Genomic DNA, 22,234 nt, shown 5'->3' on the forward strand with positions numbered 1-22,234 from the left:
TTACATTTTTATAATTACAATTTTTGTAATTTTCTGTATTTTTATTATTAATATATTAATATATTTTGTTAATAAATAAAAATATTTATCTATTATCTATACATATAACATAAATAATATCAAAAAATTTTAATAATGAAATAAAAAATTTTTTTATAATTTTCTTTTTAAATATTTACATGTTTCAAATTTTTAAATTGTTTTGAATATCATATTTTATTAAAATTCTGCTTATGCTAATATTAACATTTTATGATTTTTCAATGAAATAAATAAAACAATATTTTTCTCATCTGTACATATATATTTTTCTCATCTTATCGTACATTTTTTAATTATTGTCAAAAATTGTCTGGCACTTGCTCGTTACACTAGCTATTCCGGGATATCCTGTATAAGCCAGTCGAGTGTCTAAAGCGACAAGCTGTGCAGTCAAACATGATTCCTGCCGTTTGTTCGAGTCATTTCAATAAAATGATAGAATAGATGTGTATGCGATTCACATTGTGTTGGTAATCAAACTCGTGAATGCTTGGATAAAATTCAATTTCTTCCTGCTATTGATCATCGAAAAATTTTACACGTGTCCTTTGTCAAGAATACTTTATTTGATTTTAATACCATTATTTATGAACCATGAAATATAAACGATATTTAATTTTTATTGATATGAATATATTTTCCCCCTTTCATATTTTTATGTAAGAACGCTTTATTCTATTTTTAATTTTATTTAAGTATACATTAAATTATAAAGCTCATTTTTTCATAAAAAAAGATATGAGTTTTATTTTTTTATGAAATCTATTATGAAAAAGAAAAAGATGAAAATTTGGACAAACAGTAGTTGAAAAAATAATTTATTAACAAAAATCTGCATTAATTAAGATAATATCACTAATCATATATAATGAGTATATATATATATATATATATATATATAAATCTTTTTTGAAATTTTAATTTATATTTGATATAAATATTGCTTGTATATTAGCATAAGAAAATACGTATTATAAAATATTTCATAATATTATTGATTAGTAGTTTTTAATCATTATTATAAAAAATTTATTATTTAAGAATAACATATTATTACCGTACTTAAAAACATTTTAAACAAACATTTTAAAGTTAATTTAAAATTTGTCAATTATAATTATTTGGAAATTTATCTAACATTGATAATTTCGATAATTCTTGAATTTGTAAAACTCAATATTTTGAACAATTTTTTCTTATATATAATTCTCAATCAGCTTTAATTTCCATAATATTTGCATAAAATTGTATAAAATTATTATTACAGTGAATTCTATTTATATCTTTACGTTTGTACCAAACATGAGATTATTATTTATCAATTGTTTATACAAAGAAATCACACATTCCAAATAACAAGAGATAATATTATTTTAGTCTAAGTTATTTATTATCACTTAAAGTTAATATCGATAGAAAATTTAGATATGCAAAAATAAAATATAAAATAATTCTTGAGCGATCGAAATTACAATGATTAAAATATAAACATCATACTTATTTATCTGTTATTGTAACTTCAATCATTATAATTTTATTTTTACATACCATGGATTTGAAATGAGATCGAAATATTTCAACTCTATCTAAAATTTATAAAGAAATAATTTTTTTTTATTTTGGACATCAGTTATTAAAATATGTTTACAAAAATAATAAATAAACGTCGATTATATTGATGAAGAAAGTATGAAATTATCTGTTTGCATGTTTTTTTTTTCTTTCATATGATAAATGTTAAAAAATTCAAGTTAAAATATCTTCTAAAATAATAATTTTTCATTATGAATTTCTAGTTTAGAGAATAATAATTTATAGATTAATTTATAAAAAAATATATGATTCCATTGAAAAAAAACAAATTCTTCAAATGCCCACTTACAAAAAAACTATCTAATAATATTAAATTATTTCTAATAAATCTTTTTCGACATTTTTTTCATAAAATACTAAAATACTAATTTTTAAATTATGTAAATAGTTATATTACTCATTTCGTACTTTGATATATGAGTATTTACATTGTTATATTCGCCTCCATTACTGTCTCCGGTCTAGCCTTCCAATTACATTTCTAATCACATGGCAAAAAAGAACATTTCAAGTTTATATCATTTACCCACATATCTATTTCCCTATTTCCAAATCTACTCATTTTTCTATATTCGCCGAATTTCAAAGGATAATCAAGCGTTAGATAATTATTCCTTGGAATATGTCTATGTTCACGGAAAGACAATTGGCCCCCTTAGTCGAGTCGAGGACACATGGCGGGTACAATTACTCAGTAATGATATACAATTAATTGAATTCGCCGAGGGGCTGTGGTGCACGAGGCACGCTTGCTTCCTCGAAAAAAAATCAGAGGGAAGCCCTTCGAATCAAAATTCTCCGCGTGTCTCGCGTGTCCCTTGACTATAACCGAGAGAAAATTGCCTACAGTCATAGCCGATCAATTTTTAATATCATGACGAAGCGTCACGGGGCTTCACCTGATTGTTAAGCATAAAAATTATCGCCCTTCTTTCGTTATACCTTCGCCCTTCTATCGATCGAAATTATCGTTTACGTTTCCACTCCACTGTGGATTCAATGGATTAAAATATTGGGATGGGCGTTTTATATCACGAGGGATGCATAGAGTGGGATGAATTATGAAAATGCGTATCCTGAAAAGGGGGAGTGTTTCGAGGGGAATGGATTTAGAAATGATCTGAGAATGAAAGGTGTTGGAAAAAGTTTTATTTTTATGGCATATCCGATATAGGAGTTAGGTGTTTAAGATGTGTGGAATTTCTGAGACTGGCGTGAAAAAATTTTATCTAAATCTATCAAGAAAGATGAAGTTGAGTTAAGAGTTGTAATTTTTCTTGATTGCTCGTAAAGCTCGTAAAGAAATCTCGTTTTTTGGATTGAGTAATATCTAGAATTCCACGTAAATTAAGGAAATGTTCGATTTTTCAATTTTTATAACATTTCTTTTCAAATGAAGAAATATATTCGCTTCTAAATTTTGCTGATTTTCTTTTGCCTTTTAATCAATTGAGATATTTCTTAATAACGGAAAATTATTAGGAATTGAGTTGAACGAAAAAACGAAAAAAGATATTTTAAATTATGTAAATTATGATGATAGATTATTTTAGTAGAATAAAATAGATAAAAATTTTATTTAAAAAAAAATTAATAAATTAATAAACAATGACAAATTTTAATATAAATTAAGGAATATAAGAGAAATAAAAATATTCGTTAAAATGAACTTCTCAAATATAAATTTTTTCTTATTCTAAAAAATATCTATATTTGTTTGATATCTTAGAAATATTTAAATTAAATCGTAAAATAGTTAAAATCATAAAGTTATAATTAGATTAATTATATCTTAAAATCGTTAGTCACATATATCTAATCGAATATTTCGGATAATCGATATTTTACTATATTTTCTACGCTCGTTATACATGTCTATACATACCTAAGATAATAAAAATAAAGAATGATTCGATCAGATATTAAATTATAGTTTTACTACTGAACTATAAATAGTAATATTTATAGAAAGATCGTATAAATTGTTAAATGCCTAACCTGTGTTACCTGACGACCATTTCTGTTCGAATAAATGGACGTGAGTCTCGTCGAAAAATAATTTCGTAATAGCAATGCCGCTTTACGAGCGCGCGATTCGCCGTGAAAAAAAATTACAGAATCCGATTACGCCCCGTGGAAAAAGTTTATTACTCGAACTGGATCGTGCCTCTATTACTTAACCGAGATTTTATTGCTCACCAGTTCGAACACGGCGAGTTCAATCAAATTAAGCACGAAGATGCGTGGCGTAAATCGTTTCCTCACCAAGCGTTCAAATCACTGATTTTCCTCGCGCACGATAGACTTCCCCAGACCCCTTTCACGTTTCTCTTGATTCGGTTTCTCTATAACTTATTTATCATTAATCGCTTTTTACTCAATAACGAACGTTTCTTGTCTTTTAACGCGTTGTGTGATTGATCGTCATGGTCGTTAGTCGAGGATATGTTTATTTAGTGCGAGGTACGACTCGTGAGAGTTTATGACATTTCTTGTGGGCAGATATTGGGTAATTTGTTAACAAGAAGTTTATTGCAATTCGCACGAACAGTATGTTGTTTAAGTTGACAGAGAAAGTTGAAAGAAATTAAAAAAAGATTTAACTATTTCTTTTTTTTTTTTTTTATTATAAATCTTGATTCAAAATTATAAAAAAATATATATCTAATTAAAAATCTGCAATAATTTTAAAAAAGTGAAATATTTTTAGATTATTACTTTCGCTAACGTATTTTTCCTTTGTTATAAAATTTCCCAATTTTAAAAGAAATAACAGAACAAAAAAATGATTTAATCGAAAAAAATTTAATAATCGTAATGGCAATAAATAATAAATATAGTATGTTGCACATAAATAACAAATCAATGGTGATGAAACGAAGAGGAAAAAAGAAATTAATTAAACATATAAAAAAAAAAAACAAAAAGATATTTTCAATACTCCATTATTTACTAAAATAGGAAAAATTATTATCTTCGCTTCTGTATCGATATAATTAATGCTGATATCTATCAGATACCTTATTTACAAGAAAATCACGTAAAATATCAAGCCTCGTATCCAGCTACGAAATTAACAAATGCCTACCTATTCAGTAATAAACATCTCCTGCCGCAAGAAATATCTCCGAGCCCGAGGATTCCTTTGAGAAAGCCAATAACTCAGGCACAATGACTTAAGTTCCTAGATTCGTATATATAATCGTATATATACACTATGTAGGTAAACCTTCAATCTCTTCTAGATACTAGGTATTATTTTTTTTTTCCTCCCCCTCTTTTGGAGAGGATCTTAGGCCAATCCACCGTTCGAGGGTTAATAGCAGGCAATTTTGGAGGCTTGCGTTAATCATTCGTCGTTCTTCATCGTTCCGAGAAAATATACGACGCGTCGAAGGTGGATAAGATCGTGTTGCCGATCCTGATCGCGGAGAGATCGCCCCATCCAAGCGAATAGCTCGGCCGTTTTCAGCTACGCGGACGTTCACTGTTCAAGATCGAGAGCCGGGGCACACCCCTCGTACATCACGTCGAACGAGTAGATCGACCGATCCACCCACGAAATGAATCATGACCGCGCATACGATACGATCGAAAATTCACGCGGGGATACGTTATATCGGTCATTCTGACTGGTTGCACAACGGTAAGCCGCGAGTCGATTCGAGCGTGTAGGGGGTGGAAAAATGACGACAGCACGGTGACATAATCTGTTCTTGATTTTTGCTGTATGTATGATTGCCAAACGTTTGTTCAAGTTTGATAATAAAAAAATAAATGAACAAGTTCTTCTTTGGCTTGAATATTAATGATGTAAATTTAAAATATCGCGTATTTAATAATACGTGTTGTAATTTTAATCAATTTTAAATTATCTTAAATTACATATGTGTCTTGTATGATTTATATCATCGTTAAATAATTTCTAAATGAACTTTGTAAGATAAATTTTTGGAAATGTAATATATTATTAATCATTAGATTGTGAATTTTTATTTTATTTATTACTTTATTATTAGTTTATTTAAAACAAGCTTAAATATTTAACTATGATAGCATGTAGAAGATGTAATATATCGTATTATTCAATTATATGCTGAATAGTATTTGTAGATAAATTATTAGTAATTTTACTATATAAATTTATTTATATTTTAATTCTACAAAATATCATATACTATAATTATACTATATCATATACTTATTATTTTAGTATTATATTAAGTCTCTCGTGTTCTTATTATAAATAAACTATTCAATTTTTTTTTTTAATAGTATATCAGAATTCATGATTTCATTTGGAATATGATTAAATTTATTTATTAATTGTATACATTATATATTATATTCAATTATAAAATTAATATTTAAAAAAATGAAACATATTTATTCATGTTGTTAAAAGATAACATGAAAAATACGTATCATTAATGTTTTAAAAAAACAAAAACAATAACAGAACTGAAAATCGAACATATCTTTGCAATTAGATTTGAACAATACAATTAGACAAAAATAGATATAAAAAGTCCAGAAAAATGATATTTATTCAAAATTTATGTTCTCCTTAATTCTATATGTACGTTGCTTATGAATAATTTCCAATACACGTTTTATATTTTCAATAATTTATCTCGTATTCTCGGCAACGTTACTCGAATATGCGCATTGCATAACAGCAACGATACGTCGACGTGTCCGTAAGAAAAGAGTATCGGAAATTCACGGTACACATCTCGAATACAGACATCCGTTCAGATTAATAAGTTCCGGCATACTGTATTGGACAGCGGCAAGCGAAATAAGTAATAAATAAGCCGATAGGAGATCTAAAACGGAACGCTACATATATTTGCATTTTACACTAGGATATACCTCGGCGCGCGAGTTCACGTGAACGTGCGTAAAGATAAATGGAGTCGAGCTAGGAGCACCGCGTAATTCCAATGCTGGGCTACTGATTCATTCGACATTGTATTTGTTTCCTATCTGAATAACGTGAGACTACGAAATCGTATTGTTCGTGCACCGTTCCCGTCGCAGTATTGTCTCTACGCTTAAAAATCATTGTTTTAAGCCTTTGAGCGAGTTCTGCAGAATTTTAAAATCTTCGGCCTCGTACTAGATATTTCAAAATTATAGTTTCTAAAGGATAGCATAGATATATATACATATATATGATGTATATATTTATTTTTAAATATTTTTTATTTTTTAAATTATTTTAAAAATAAATCAAAAATATAATAATTGTAAATATTAATATTTTTATTAATAAAATTTAGAAATTTGTTATTTTTATTATTTTACTAGAATTTGTTATAATTACATTTTGCATTTAATAAAATATTTCAATAAGCTATATCGTTATTAAATTAAAAATGTAATTTTTTATTTCTTTTTTCAAAATTCTTCTTTTTCTTTGTTATCATATAGGTATTTTTGTTTTTATTTTCATGTTTTTATAAGAGATATTGTTATCAAATAATTATATATATTTTCACTTTTTTATTTGTGAAATTATAATAGAATAAAATTTTATCGAAAAATCTGAGAAATTTATGTTTGAATTAATGAATGGATAAAAAATGACTCAAGAAATGTATGAAATATTTATACAACTTTGATTCAATCCAAATGTTTCTATATGCTTAATGAGTTTAAGGAAAAGAATGTTAAATGTATAAAAAGGAAAACCGTTTAGAAATTCATTGATTTAATATCTACAATGAATTATAACTCATTCATACTTAGCATTGTGGGTTAGCAGCAACATGATGTATGGTGAATGAATACCTTGTAACACTTCGTAGAATTTATCTGAATCAATCTCAGCATCATTGTTTTAATCACGTTCGAGACAAATACGACATAACTAAGTGTCCTATAAAAGAATATGAATTTCTAATAAGAAAAGTTATCTGGATCTTTCAAATTAAAAATAAAATTATAGAAATTGTTATTCTGAAATTTGAAATGTATCGTTAATCGAAAAATTTAATATATATTGGTCAGAAAAAGAACTCGTTAATAAATAAAAATAATCTATTTCTTTATATAATTATTAATTTATTTTAAATCTTAAAAATATATACCAATCCAAATTTTACAATTCCATCATTCATTTCGTTCATTATAAATCTTATTGCTTAATTAGTTTACACTAATAATATTCATACTTTTATTTTATATTAATAATTTTTAAAAATTATTCAAACAATTTTAATGGTAAAAGAAGACAAATTCATGTCTAATGTATTCTAATTAATGAAATTTGAACAATATATCGAACTGAGATATAAATTGCACTAAAAATGCAATAATAAAATGTCTTGAAATTTATGATTAACGATGTAACTATTGAAAAAATTAAAGGTAAATTTAAGAGCAACGAAATAACAATAATGATGTTTTTTTAAATAGTATTTCATGTATAAACATTCATTAGCAGCAGAAACAATTTTTAAGAGACATGAAATGATAATGATATGAAATACAAAAAAAAGAGTAACAACGCAGAACTTAACATTAAAAAAAGAAACTTGTAATTTGAATGTTCAGAAAAATATATCAAAAAGTCATTAATCTATAATCAATCTAAAAAAGCAAGATTTCATTATAATACAAACTTTATTAATTAACTTCGATGTTTCGCAAAATTGTGCCAATGTAATATAAAACTATAAAAATATTCTCCGCAAGCATTAATTATAATCCGACACGAGAATATCGAGTCCAATTCTTCAAATGGTATGAAAATCAATGTCAAAACCTTAGAAGAACCTGCGAAGAATCCTCTTTTGTCTCCGAACTGACTCTTTCGATGGCCCGGATCGGGAAACACCCAGCGAACGACGATTCTCATCCTCCGTCCGTCTTTTTTGATGTTCAACAAGCCTGCGAAACCGCAAAAAAGAAAGACGACACCGCGGCGAAAACTGGAATACCCGAGTGGAAAGGTCGCGACCGTTTCACCGTCGCGTTGCGGAGGAACGCGGTTGCGGCGAGACGGTAGCAAGAGCGAAATTGACGCGGTGGCGGCGGCGGCGGCGGATCCATGACGCGGTCGGCGAATATAGACGTACGGTCAGTCGGGTTCGGTGCATTGGGCAACAGGTAACTCTGAAAGTAAAGCAATGCGAGGGTACGGGCGAAACGACCGCGAGAACGGCCGCTGAAACAGGGTCGGAATGAGAGGGAGCAAGATTAAAGGGGGGCAGAGAAAAAGAGGAAGACGGAGAGGTAGAGGTAGAAAGAGAAGGAGAAAGAGAGAGAGAGATAGAGGGGGGGAGGGAGAGAAGAAAGAGCGTGACAGCGTGTATCAAGAGGGAGGAAAGTAAGAGAGAGCGGAGGAGAGAAACAGAGAAAGCCGGACGTGTAGCAGCAGGACGTAGAAAAGAACGAAGAAGGAGAAACACGGGGGGACGAGAAAAAGAGGGAGCCGGGACGGAGATAGAGAAAGAAGGAAAGAATGACAGAGGGGGAGATGGAGCGAGAGAGAAAAAGAGCGCGAAAGAGAGCGACGGCGGCCGAGGTAGGATCGTAGAGGTAACATCGTAGAGGCTGGGACCTGATCCCAAAGGTAGGAGGACTTGGGTTGGCGAGGCCAGTCCATCGCGGGCCCTCCTCTCGACCGAACGCGCTTTACTTTCTGCCCGCTCGTTCAAATTCCCATGTGCACGCGGTGTACCCGTCCAACTCCCCATGCCGGCTAACCCCTCAGACCTGCCATCGGTGCTCTCCTACCTTTCCTGACCACGGTGTACTCCTCGATGACTCTGCTGCTGCTACTGCTGGCTGCTGTTGGTGCTGATAGTGGTGGTAGTGGTGGTGGTGGTGGTGGTGGTGGTGGTGGAGGTGGTGGTGGTGGCGGCGGCGGCGGTGGTGGTGGTGGTGGCGGTGGTGGAGGTGCTGGTGGTGGTCGTGGTGGTGGTGTCGGCCGTCGTGGTGGTGGTGGTGCTTGTCACTCCGCGTGTCTGATGGTGGTGGTCGCCTTATGGTTACCTTGAACACCGGGTTGCACCGCGCACACCTTGCACAGTTACCCTTTGCTCCAGTTCCGCGCCGCAACTCGGGGCTATCGTTCCTCGTCGATCGCGATTTAAATCGGTTGCACATCGAACATTGGACAAGATCCTTTAAATCCTTCTCGCAATATCGGTATCGAACGAACGTGTGACCTCGACGACAATTCGAGAAGAAAATCCGATGAGATCGGTAGGTACAAGTGAACGAGACGTTATCTTTTGTATTCGGAATTTCCGTACGTAGCGATTGCATTCGACGATCGAAAGAATTGAAGTCATCTGCTCGGAAGCGACAAGCTTCGCAAGAATGTTTCTTGCGCTCGAGCGATCTCGGATGACTAACGAGCTGTAAGATCAGTTGCATCGTCGAAGAAGTAGAACTGGATCTTCGAGATAGGAGGCGACAACCCTTACACCTGTCCCGTTCAAGTGTCCGATTGGTGGACAGAGTAAATCGATCATGAAATTTTAATTACAACGGCGATAATCCGAGCAAAAAGTGGAGAGGAGATCAGATACGCATACGAATTATCGCCAAGACTGGCAGGTGAACGATGCTGTTGTTAGTCCACCACCGATCTTGACACGGTATATCGGATCGTTCGATTCGCGGAACAGGCTGCTTACTTTGTGGGACGTGGTTTAAGATATCCCTGGTGGCATTCACCGTGGCGTGGAACCAGGTGGCAAGTTGGTTCGGTGGAACCGTGGCATACAAATTTCCGTGGTTGAAATAAGGCGTGTCACGCCGAGAACCGCGACAACATTTTTGCGGGCCAGCTATAAGTTGAAAAAAACTGACAAAAGGGAAGAATAAAGAAGCGGAGTGGGACAATAAGAACCGGTAGCACGGGAGGGGTACTCGTTGAAAAGGAATTCCTCTTCGTTAAGTTAGCCGAACAGAGGAGGAGAGGAGTGTTCGTGGCCCCGATGGAAAGAGAAAAAGAACGCGGGCAACCGTACGGAGAAACGAACGTTTCCTTCATCTTCGTCTTCATCCACTGATTCTTCTTCTTCTTCTTCTTCTTCTGCTTTTTCTTCTTCTTCTTCTTCTGCTTCTTCTCCTTCTTCTTCCTCCTCCTCTTTTTCTTCTTCTTCTTCTCCTTCTTCTTCTCCTTCTCCTCTTCCTACGTGCACCGCGTGTACGCGAAACGAAACGAAACGAAACGAAACGAATGAACGATCGATCGATCACGCTCTCCCTGTAGTCCCGTGCGATCTCTACGGACTTTTAACGCGGCTATGATGAGCCGATCGATAAGTCCACATCACGGAATTGTTAGCCAGATCGGGACAATAAGACGATATCCTCGCGTGAGCGATTCCACGCCAATAATACGTCGCGTGAGCTTGATATCTGCGATCGGGCAGAAAGCTCGGCTATAAAACGTTCTCGCGTAGATGATCATACTTGGCTTGCCTGGCTTTTTTTAATTAACGACGGTCCTCTAATGATCCGGCAAACTGCGTAGCAAACGTTAAACGTTCACGAGACGTTAGAAGAATCGACTCATCCTCTCGATCTGATCTTTCTTAATGTCATCCGTGATGCGGATGATTGCATCGCGATTGCGATTTAGAGGAATGAAAAATCGACGAGGACGACTCATCATAGGTGGAAATCAAGAGTGAAAGCGTGGATCGAGGAAGCTGATGGAAGTTTGTCGAAAGAGAGGAGTGGAATCAACGAGCGATTTCTACCCGGTATAGACACATCAACGCGGTTGTTCGCGCTTAGTCACCGCCTCGAACGGACCATTCTCGAGTATTTGGCGATTGCAAACATTCTCGCTGGACCAGTTAATCGGCGCAAACACTTTACACTGTCCAAATGTTGGCTCCATAGTTTGCGCCTGTCAGCAGTGTGCCGCTTTGTCTCTACAGCTCTCAGATGAAACACCGTGAGCGGTGACTTTAACGAGGCTCCTCGTCGATGGAACGAAGATTGCTGTTCGAGTTGTTGCCGTTCGGCTAATAAGAGATATTTTACAGATGATCGCTGTATGAATATTACGAACGATTTTTGCAATTTTTATTGGTTATGCGCTTATAACGTTTTGCAATTATTGTTATTAATTTGTATGGAAGAGGGTTGAAAAAGCAAGTATCTTTAAAAGGAACTATATATTGTGTTACGAAATACGTAATTGATGTGATAAAAATCATTCGTTCGAGTTGAACTTTTATGACAAACAATTTCGTCGAAATATTAAAAAGAAAAAAAAAAAGGGGGACCAGAATTCGTTCGAGGTAGATCGTGTTTGTATACGAGCGTGAAAGAGTTTCGTGCGAGAAATCGTGCAATGCCGTGCGAGAGGACCGTGAAACGCGTGTTATGCCACTGAAACGACAAACATCCGATCTGCATCCGGTTGTCTGACTGCGGAAGCGTAAAATTCCCGTCCCGTGTGCATCCGTTTTATGAATTCAATAAACAAGGGGATTGTGATGTAAGAGATGCGTTGTGGTGACATCGCGGCAACCGCGATAGCCCTTCTCATTCTTGGGCAGATCCAGGGACCACGACAAACGAGGTAAGATATCTTCGTTCATTGAAACGTTTTAGCATCCAATTAAATCTGGAAATTTCGAAATTTCCAATTAATAATAATAATTAATTTAGTTATCGGTGTTGGATCAATATAATAACTTATAAATTATAATTTGCAAGTAAATCATCAATATATATTATTTATTTAACTTTATTTTATAAGTTAATGTGAATTAAACAGAAAAAAGTGACTTGATATTTATTGTCACTGTTCATTTGACGAAAATCGTTAATGATTTTATACGAATATTTATTTAATAAAGATTAATATTGATTTGATAAGATATGAATATCGAAAATAAGAATTGATAATTTTAACTTGATAATCTTAATCGCATTTAATGTTTCCTGCAGATAATTGTTGATATTTTTGTTTATTTTATGAAAAAGCTTCGGACAATTTTATTTAAGTAATTCGTCAACTTTTATCAATTTTATTTATAATTAAATTTTATTGATTAAATTTTTTCTCATGTGTTTTAAAATATGGATCTATGATGAATCTATGAAATAGTAACTGGATGATTATAAAAATATTTTTACAAATTTTTAAAAAAATTTCGCAAAAATATTTCTATTTTTATTTTTAATTCTTGTTATATGTTTTATTATTTTTATGTTTTTAATATTTTATATTGACAAACTGATTAATTATATATAGTCAGTTACAAAAATATTTATATATTACATCATAAAAATTTAATTTTATTTAAATAAAATTGTCTTATTTCTAATAAAATTTTGTAAATATTTAAAATATAATTATATCGCAATTTTTTTTAGCAGAATATTACTTTAAGGAAATGAATCAAAAATGAAAATAGTTTCAGCTTTTTTAAACATAATGGTATGCAAGCAAATATAATGGTATGCAATAAACAATGATATGGAAAGCAAAATTTTTAATGATAAAATATTTTTTTTTTCCTTTAACGCTTTATTGCTTTGTTGCGAAAAGTATTTTTAGATAAGATTGTATTTAAAAATAAAAAATGGCGAAATTTTGAACGATTGATCACACATCCAAAGAAATTGCTCCATACATAATCTATCGCGATTTACATACACACGAAATTTCAAAATCAAAATTTTCAACAATGTAATAAGTTTTTCTATAATATAAACTATAAATACGTCTTGACATATCGTTCATACATGAATTTCAAAATCAAATAAATCGTAAAAACTACCATTCTAAAATTTCCATCGAACGTGCCCTCTACCCATCATCACCCGTCACGTAGTTCGTTAACTTGCATTAACACCCTAGCGCCGCGTGTTGCGTCTCTACACTCATTCTCCGCAGAAGAATGAAAAGAAAAGAAAAAAAAAAAATTTGCAACTTTATCATTGCATTCATATTGTGCTTCACTGTCTGCGCGACACGTACCCCATTCCTCTCTTCAATAACAAAGTAGAGAAGATAGGGTCCACTATAGGTTATTTGTAAAGTAGCTTTCTATGTTGGTCGGCTGACAATATTCACAAAGGCGTGTCCCCTCTTTTTTTTTCCACGAGAGAAAGAGAAACAGAGAGAGAAAGAGAGAGAAGACAACGACAGTAGGAAAAGAGAACCACCGCCGACACGCAACGGGGCCCAGCGAAGCGAGGTGATCGCGTTTGGGGCCTCGAAGGGATCCGGAACGACGAAGGGACCACCTCGATCGAGATTCGGTTTCGTCGCAGAGACTCAATCGTTCGCACTTCACCGGTAGATCCAACCTGAGATAAGGGTAAACGACCTATCCCCGGAGGCTGTTGTAAAAATCGGCCGACCCGCTACGGGAGTACGCTCGATAAACCTTCCTTTTTCCTTTCTTTCCTTTCCCCCTTTATTCTTTTTCTCGCACCGACACTGACGAAGCGTGAAGGCTGGTCGAGCGTTCTAGGTGAAATTTACTGTTGTTTTCGGTAATTCTGGTGCTGGTTAGAGGTACGTGAAGCGAGATAGATCTTAAAGTCCTTTTATAAGCCTTTCTGTTTCCTTTGATTTTCCCGGGAAGAGCAGTTTGTTGGTGTTTTAGTCTTTTTCTTTTTTCTTTTTTTTTTTCGATAATTGCGATCTATGTCTACCATCCATGGAGATAGATCAGAGTTCTCGGGTCTTTTTTAAACTGTCTTCTAGGTTTGTTACTTTCTTCGACACATAAAGAAAGAAAAGTTGACAAGGATTGTGGTAAAACCAAGTTTATTTTTCGATGATGTTCGTGTATTTGAACTAAGCGGATATTTTGAAATATTTCTATCTTTTTATTTTCTTTGACAAAATGGGAAGAAAAGGTTGAAATTTTTATTCTTTTTTCGATAATTTTCGTTAAATATACGTGAATTAAAAATCTTTCCTATAATATATTATAAATTTTCTATTTTCTTTGATAAAAGAAAGTAGATTAATAGGAATTATAGTAAGGCAATTTTTATTATTGTTTTTAATAATCTTGTATATTTATTGTATTTAAATACTTATTAAAGTACTTATTGCGAAAATTTCGAAATATTTTTAAGACTTTTTTGTTTTTTCTGACATTAATTGTATGAAGATAAATGAACAGAATATATCATTATTTTCAAAAATTTGAATTATAAATAAATAATAATATAATAGAACAAATAACTATAAATCTATTAAGAATGAAATATAATAGTATATTTATAGAATAGTATTTATAATCTTTTATTAATATATTAAAATTTTAATTTTATACTCTTTAATTAAATATTTCAATATCATATAAATACGAAAAATATTAAGTACTTTATTCAATTTATTACGGATTATTCCTTTTATATAAAAATCATTATAAAAAGTTATGTTAATGTTATTAAAAATTATTATTAAAAGTCAATTCAATGAAAGTCAAAATTCACTCTTTGTATGAAAGATAATTATACTGTCAATATTTCATATAGAAATTCATGAAGATTATAGACAAAATTAATATATTGTAATTAAATGTATTTTTTTATTATTTAAAATTTCAGACAAGATCACAACATTTTTCTCGTGCTTTAAAAATTTTTAAATAATTAATTATATTTTAAAACAAAATAATATTTGTATATTTATCAAATATTTTTTGTATTAAAAAAATATTATTGCAATAATTTATATATCTAAACAAAAATTAAATTTTTATCTTAAAAATATAATAATTTAATTGCTTCATTTTTTTAAAACTAATTTTCAAAACATTTATTAATTCATTAATAATTGACGAAAGATACAATTAAATCGTTTATTCTATATCCAGATTTTAAAATAAGAAATAATAATATTCATATCAATAACATTGAAATTTATTTTTCATTATTCTTATAACAATTATATTTTGAAACAATTTTAATTTAAAATTATAATCAGTTAATTAAATCAAAAAGATTCTGTAAACAATTCCTTTAGCAATCGAAGCTACAATTTTTCCTCGCGAATATATAATAAATATATATATATATAAACGAAATGCCATTCGTATAGAAAAAAATGAAAAATGAAAGAAAGCATCAAGGCCATGCGAAGGGTTGCATCTAGAGGCAAATGTAACGCGAGGCAAGCTCTGCTCATCGTATCGACACGTGCTGCGGACCCGTCACACCTTGTCAAACTTTCACACCTGTGCTATGAAGTTTGATGCACGGCCCAGTGTTCTTACGCGTATGATAAATTCAGACAGCTCCTTGAAAATCATGCATTGAATTACGGTCTTCTTGGGCGCATCCTTCTGACGTTTACACGTGTTCCTCACCTGTGTGTATTAATTTTACCGACATTTTACAAAGTATTATATACGGCGAAATCTACGCGTAACGTTGCATGCTTGGCGACGATTTAGCTGTAAATCTTTGCGACCACAAGATTTTAAAAGTCATTCTGACATTCTTAAATGCAGTTTCGTAAATTAGTAAGGAGAAAGGAATTTTATGATATAAAATTTATCTTTTTTTTTTAAATTCGCAACTTTGCGCAAATATTTTAAATGTTTTTTTTTTAACTAATTAAAAGAATTTCAAAAATATTATTTTTTCTAATTGTGGAAATATTTTTTTAAATATTATAAACATAATTTAAAATTGCATAAAAGTCTGGAAATTGAAAAAATCACTGTAAATTAGTTTATGAGTACCTTAATCAATTTTTAAATCTAACTTTTTAAGATTTTTTAAAAATATTTTTGAACAAAAAATCTCAAGTAAAAATTCATTCTATTATGATTTTAAAAATTATTCTATTGGAAGATTATATTATATGTGTATTATTGTTTTAAGAATTATTTTTAGAATTATATTTAAGAATAATTAATATTGATGCAAATTTTTTAAATTATATTACATATTTCAACTAAAAAATTATTCGCACAAAAGAATAAATCCTCAATTCACAATCTTTCACTTCACAATTAAGGTCGTATGTATTCCAGCTATTCATGCGTCTAAACCACATTCCATCGTACAACTACCAAAAATTCCTCTAAATTCTCTTCCCAAGCGAGCGACTGCTTTATTTTTAAACCACTCATACCGAATTCACGACATCGCATCAACATTCATCGTCCCAAACAATATACATTAAAATATGAAAATATGACACAAAATTCCATGTACACTACATCATCTTTCTTCACTTAATTAATTACACGTTTCTTATTACGTTTCCATTCTATCTCTCATTTTATCGATCAACTTTTTTTATAGATTGCATTTATAGATTGCATTAATATTTATAATATTATTATCGGATTATAGATATCGATCGACGAAGGCGGTGTCAATCAAAATATTTTCATTCGGTTGAAAATTACTTTTCATTTTTATAGTAGTCGTAATAAGGTCGTAATAGAAGTAGCCGAGTTTTTTCGCTGGGCATGAAACCGGCTCACAAAGTCGCGTAAATTGCCGTTATTAAATTATTAAGAGATAATTATCATTGACGGTTGATGGAATACCTTTGCCACGATTTTGTATAATCTTATATAAAGACACGCACATAGATTCCAATCATTTACGACGATCGCTTTTACGTGATATCTATGTATTAAGAGGCGAATTTAAATTTTTCACTTTGGATATGCATCACGGATGATTCATCCATGTGAAAGATAAAAAAAGATAAAAACTAGAATATTCACACGAGTTCAACTTTTAGAGGAACGACACGCACGTAACATGAGGCAATAAATTTTTTTCAAATCTGACTCATATGCTGTATGCAAAGTGTTAATATACTTTTCGTGACATATCTTTGAAGGGTCAAGTCTAGAAGATCAATACAAAATATCGATTGAAATTTATTTATTAAGTTATAAGTAGAATAAGGAAATTTATGCAAAATAAAATTTTTATGAACATTAAGAAATGAAGCTTAAATAAAAATTTATTTTATTCCTTTAATTTTTCTATATTATGTGCATTCTATAGATTTTTGTGTATTCAAATTTTTCATAAATGTATATACATCATATAAATCTATTTATAAATAAATGAAATTTGAATTCCATTTCGCTTCATTTAATGCAAAATTAAATTGCTTATAACTTAATGAATAAATTTTGATCAATATTTTATATTAATTTTTATATTTGTTTTAAAACAAATATTCAGAATCTATTTTTTTATCTTATAAATATATTAGACACATGATATATATAAATTCATATACATATTTGCATATTATATATAATACTTATATATAATATATAATATTATATTGATACATTATATGTATATACATAAGGTGTATAAATGTATATGTATGTTTTAAGACTGAAATATAATCGATAAAAACACCGTATCTCGATGGCCAATCGATTATTGTCAAGTTGTATTTCAATGATAACGATGATAGTACTTGTATTGTATTAATTGATTTTAATTATAGTCAATTATAATCTAAATATAGATCGACTAATTTCTGAAAACTATATCTATAAAATCATTCAATTTGTAATACAATTTATAATTTTATATATATATATAAAGTTCAAGGTTCGAGATATCTTTCTGACCATTCTTTCTCTCTAAAGGTTAATGATTGAATTCATTTCTAGTTAGTAGTTTGTAAAATGTCGGTAAATGAAATAAATGAGTGTCAGAATAAAGACAGATTGGAATCTGAATGGCTGTATACTTGTTTCTGGACAGGTTTAAACTTGTCACTGTTGCTTTACTACGGATGAATCATGTTTGCAATTCATCAAAAGTAGAGATATGTTCAGTAATCATTTGGAATATTCATTTTAGACGAAACGATGAAAACAATATTTATGCATTTTATTATGGATTAAATCATGATGCACATCTAACGTATAATTTTGATATGAATGAATTTTGCCACGTTGTATTGTTGCAATTTTGAGTCTTTCGAGCATTAAGCAATTCAATTTTATATTATATCGAATAGTATTATTGTACAATAATTTACTAAATAATAATATTAATAAATTGATAAGTTACAAGTCGTATCGTTATTTAATGAAAATCATATATTATTTAATGAGATAATTAAACGATTTAGAATTTAAAAAAATTATGAAATTTTGTTGTTAAATATATTATAACAATAATAAATTCAGAAACAGATTGAATATAATTTCATAACTAAATCTTAAAAAGTTTTAATTTTAAGATTTAAAGTTTTGAGTTTATTCAAATGTGTTATTTAACATTAAATAATAAAATTTTCATTTTTATAATTTATTACAAGTAAAATTTCATTGATTAATTATTCCACAATTGTGTATTGTCTTTCTTCTATTTCAGATAATCAAGAAAATTTTATTGCTTTTTTTATAAAGAAATAAATTGATTATTTGTAAATATTTTGAAAAATAAGGAACTTTAATAAAGTCATTTCTCATATAGATTTGAATAATTGTTAAAATTTCCTATCTAGCATTCTAAGAGAAACTAAAATTAAATATTAAAATTTTATTTTCTAACTAAAAATCAAAAAATTTAAAATTTAATCAATTTTTTTTAGATCATAATAAATTTTTTATAATAAATTTTTATAATAAATTAATTTCACTTTTAAGATTTTTGAATTTACTTAAAAAATTTTAAATAAAAAATGTTAAATTTAAATAAAAATGTTAAATATATATTGTAAATATATGTATATCTAGAAAATATATTTGTAAGAAATTCATTGTCATCATATTTGTATAGATATTTTAATTTCTTTTTTTGATTTTCTTTTTTTCTCATACTTATTATATTTATTATATAATCACAATATTCACAATTGTAAGAAAATAAAAGCATATAGAGTTATAAGGAATTCCATTCTTAGAATGCAGAATGTCTGAGATGAAGTTCGTGTAACTTTATGAGTCTCCCCCTGTTATTGACTTCGATTCACCTTTTGTATCTCTCCACTGGGCAACATCGTTCTGCTATATCTTTTGGATTCGATTTTATTTGTAGAGTTAGGTTGCACGACATGTGTGCGTGCGCGTGCGCGCGCAAAAGGATCCGTTTCTTCAGAGGGGGTTATACGAGACGCATTGTTAGTCTGGTGGAAGTAGATGAAGCGGTAAGATTTATTTTGTAATCGAAATATTTAGATCTTTTTCTCCAATGTTTACAAGATTGAAAATGGGACTGTTATCGGAATTATATTTTTGTTGTTGAATCTTTTGGTGTATTAATATTCAAATATTTTCAAATTTAAATAAACTGAAGAAAATTTTCATTGTGCTTCATAAACATATATTGTGTAAAGAATAATTTAAATATAATTTAAATAATTGTTAAAAGATTATTAAAAGATTGTTTAAATAATTGTTAAAAGAAGTATAAAAAATAATTTAAGTATAAGCATATTGATAGACATTCGTTAAAAAATAAAAATATTTAATGAAAATATTAATATATATCTATTATATTAAAAAATAATTTAAATACAAGTAATTATTAAAAAGTATAAAGAATAATTTAATAAGTATAGATTATTTTAAATGATTGTTAAAAAGTGTAAAAAATAATTAGTATAAATAATTTATGACTATCCACCAAAAAATAAAATTATCCAATGGGAATAACAATATGTATTTATTATATGAAAAATAATTTAAATACAAATAATTATTAAAAAGTATAAAGAATAATTTAGTAAGATAGATAATTGATACTCATTAGAAAATAAAAATAAAATTTATAAAGTTATGATGTACAGTATAATTAGTAAAAGTAATTAACGCATCATTAGAAAAGTAAAAAAGCGAAATGTTCTTATATTTATAATGCAATCATTACCAATTGAATGAAGAGATTGATGAACGTGATCTATGCATTGCAAAATTGCAACACGTGAAAGGGAGAATTGCTGGAATGTTACTTGTTTTTTTTTTTGCACGGTCGAGTAATTATACTCATATGGCACGTTTGATATATGTAAATAATATTTAACGATTAATAGATGAAATATTTTATGATGAGAATATAGGATTTTCTTCCGTGAATTTTTACGATTTCCTGAAAATAAGTCAAATTTATCCTCAGATCTTATTTATTAAAAATTGCATTCAAAACATTTATGTAATAATGAAGTGTTAGAGCAATAATTGTTCACATTTTATTATAATAATTTTTAGAGAATAAAATAATTTTTAATTTTTAATTTAGTGAAAAAGTTTGCTTTATACTAAATAATAGTAAAATAATAATAAATTTTTTGAAATGTTGTAAATCACTTAAAAATTATTATTTATATTTTTTAAATTAAATTTTATACATTTCTATTCAATATTTCATAATTTTTTTTTAGCAAATAATATTTTTTATTATGTAATAATTGTGGATAATAGAATTTAGATTTAAAATAAATTAAAGAAAATTATTATTTTATAAATATTTTTAATTTATTCACTTATACATAAACATCATTTTATATATTTATTTTATAATATTAATAAATTCATAAAAGGAAAAAAATATTATAATTAATCATATAAAATAATAATTCTATAATATAAAAATAAAAAATTAAAAGAAAGTTTAATAAGTTTAAAGTGATAAGGACTCAGAGCTTTGAATCATTTCAAAAATTAATTTTCAAGATTATTTTTCGCATATTAAAATTAGAAAATTACAAACAAATTTCTTACTAATACAACTTTTGTTAATATAATTTAATTTAACTAAATTTTTTTACATAAATTTCTTTTATTAGAATCTCTATTATTCAAATATTAATAGGAAAACAAAACCATTTGGATAAAAGGATTTTCGGGTAATAGAATAAATGTTTCTTGATGAATTTTAAAAAAATAATACAATTTTATTTACTTACAATAAAATTGGAATAATAGTGTGAAAATGATTTTTATTATAAAAGTTAGGAATCTTATATTTTTTTAAATATCAAATTGTACAAATTTTTTAATATAAAAAACTATGCATTCTTATAAATAATTTTTAATTTCATTTTTTTTCCTTTTTAATGCCATTGATTATCGATTTTATATATTGTATAATACTTAATTTTGTACCGCTCATCTAATTTCTAATTTCTTAAGAATTTTTGATTTCATTTCAATATTAACTTATCTAATCTATCCAACATTAATTTCAATTAAATTCTATTTTCATTGTTGTGATAAAAAACTGTTGATGAGAATCTAAATAGAGAATATAATTTGAACAATAGAATTAGATTAATAAAACTTATTATATTAAAATATTTTAAAATATTTCAAATATGAAAGTTCTGTATTAAAAATCATACAATTTTGGTTTTTTTAATTTTATCCTATTGTTCACACCTTTGCAACTTATACATAATTATTTGATACTGAAATCATCGGTCTCCATGGAATTCCTCTTGAAATTCGAATCCGATCGTTGTGCAGAAATCTCTCATTAAACGTCTTTCGATCAATTACAGTTTATTAAAAAAAAAAAAAAAAAAAAAAAAAAAGATACAAAGAGACAATTTCCAAGCTGGGCGAGGAATTCTCACCACATTCTTGGGACACAATGTCCGACGATTACGAGTGTTTCAACCCACCGTAAACCTTTCGAATTA

General features: G+C 29.2%; 1 protein-coding gene across 2 annotated transcripts in view; it reads left to right on the forward strand.

The window, feature by feature from the left end:
* The window catches only part of LOC411919 (Wnt7 protein), a 181,017-nt gene that overhangs the window by 15,528 nt on the left and 143,255 nt on the right, over positions 1-22,234 (forward strand). The window contains exon 1 of one of the 2 annotated variants that reach the window (XM_006557224.3): positions 10,769-12,196. The exons of the other annotated variant lie outside the window; for it this stretch is intronic. Within the exon in view, the coding sequence (XP_006557287.1) occupies positions 12,120-12,196 (77 nt within the window). The 5' untranslated portion in view covers positions 10,769-12,119. Of the gene's footprint in view, positions 1-10,768; positions 12,197-22,234 lie in introns of those variants that run through there. 2 annotated transcript variants of the gene reach the window in all.

Source organism: Apis mellifera, linkage group LG5, assembly GCF_003254395.2.
Source record: "Apis mellifera strain DH4 linkage group LG5, Amel_HAv3.1, whole genome shotgun sequence".
Classification (NCBI taxonomy): domain Eukaryota; kingdom Metazoa; phylum Arthropoda; class Insecta; order Hymenoptera; family Apidae; genus Apis; species Apis mellifera.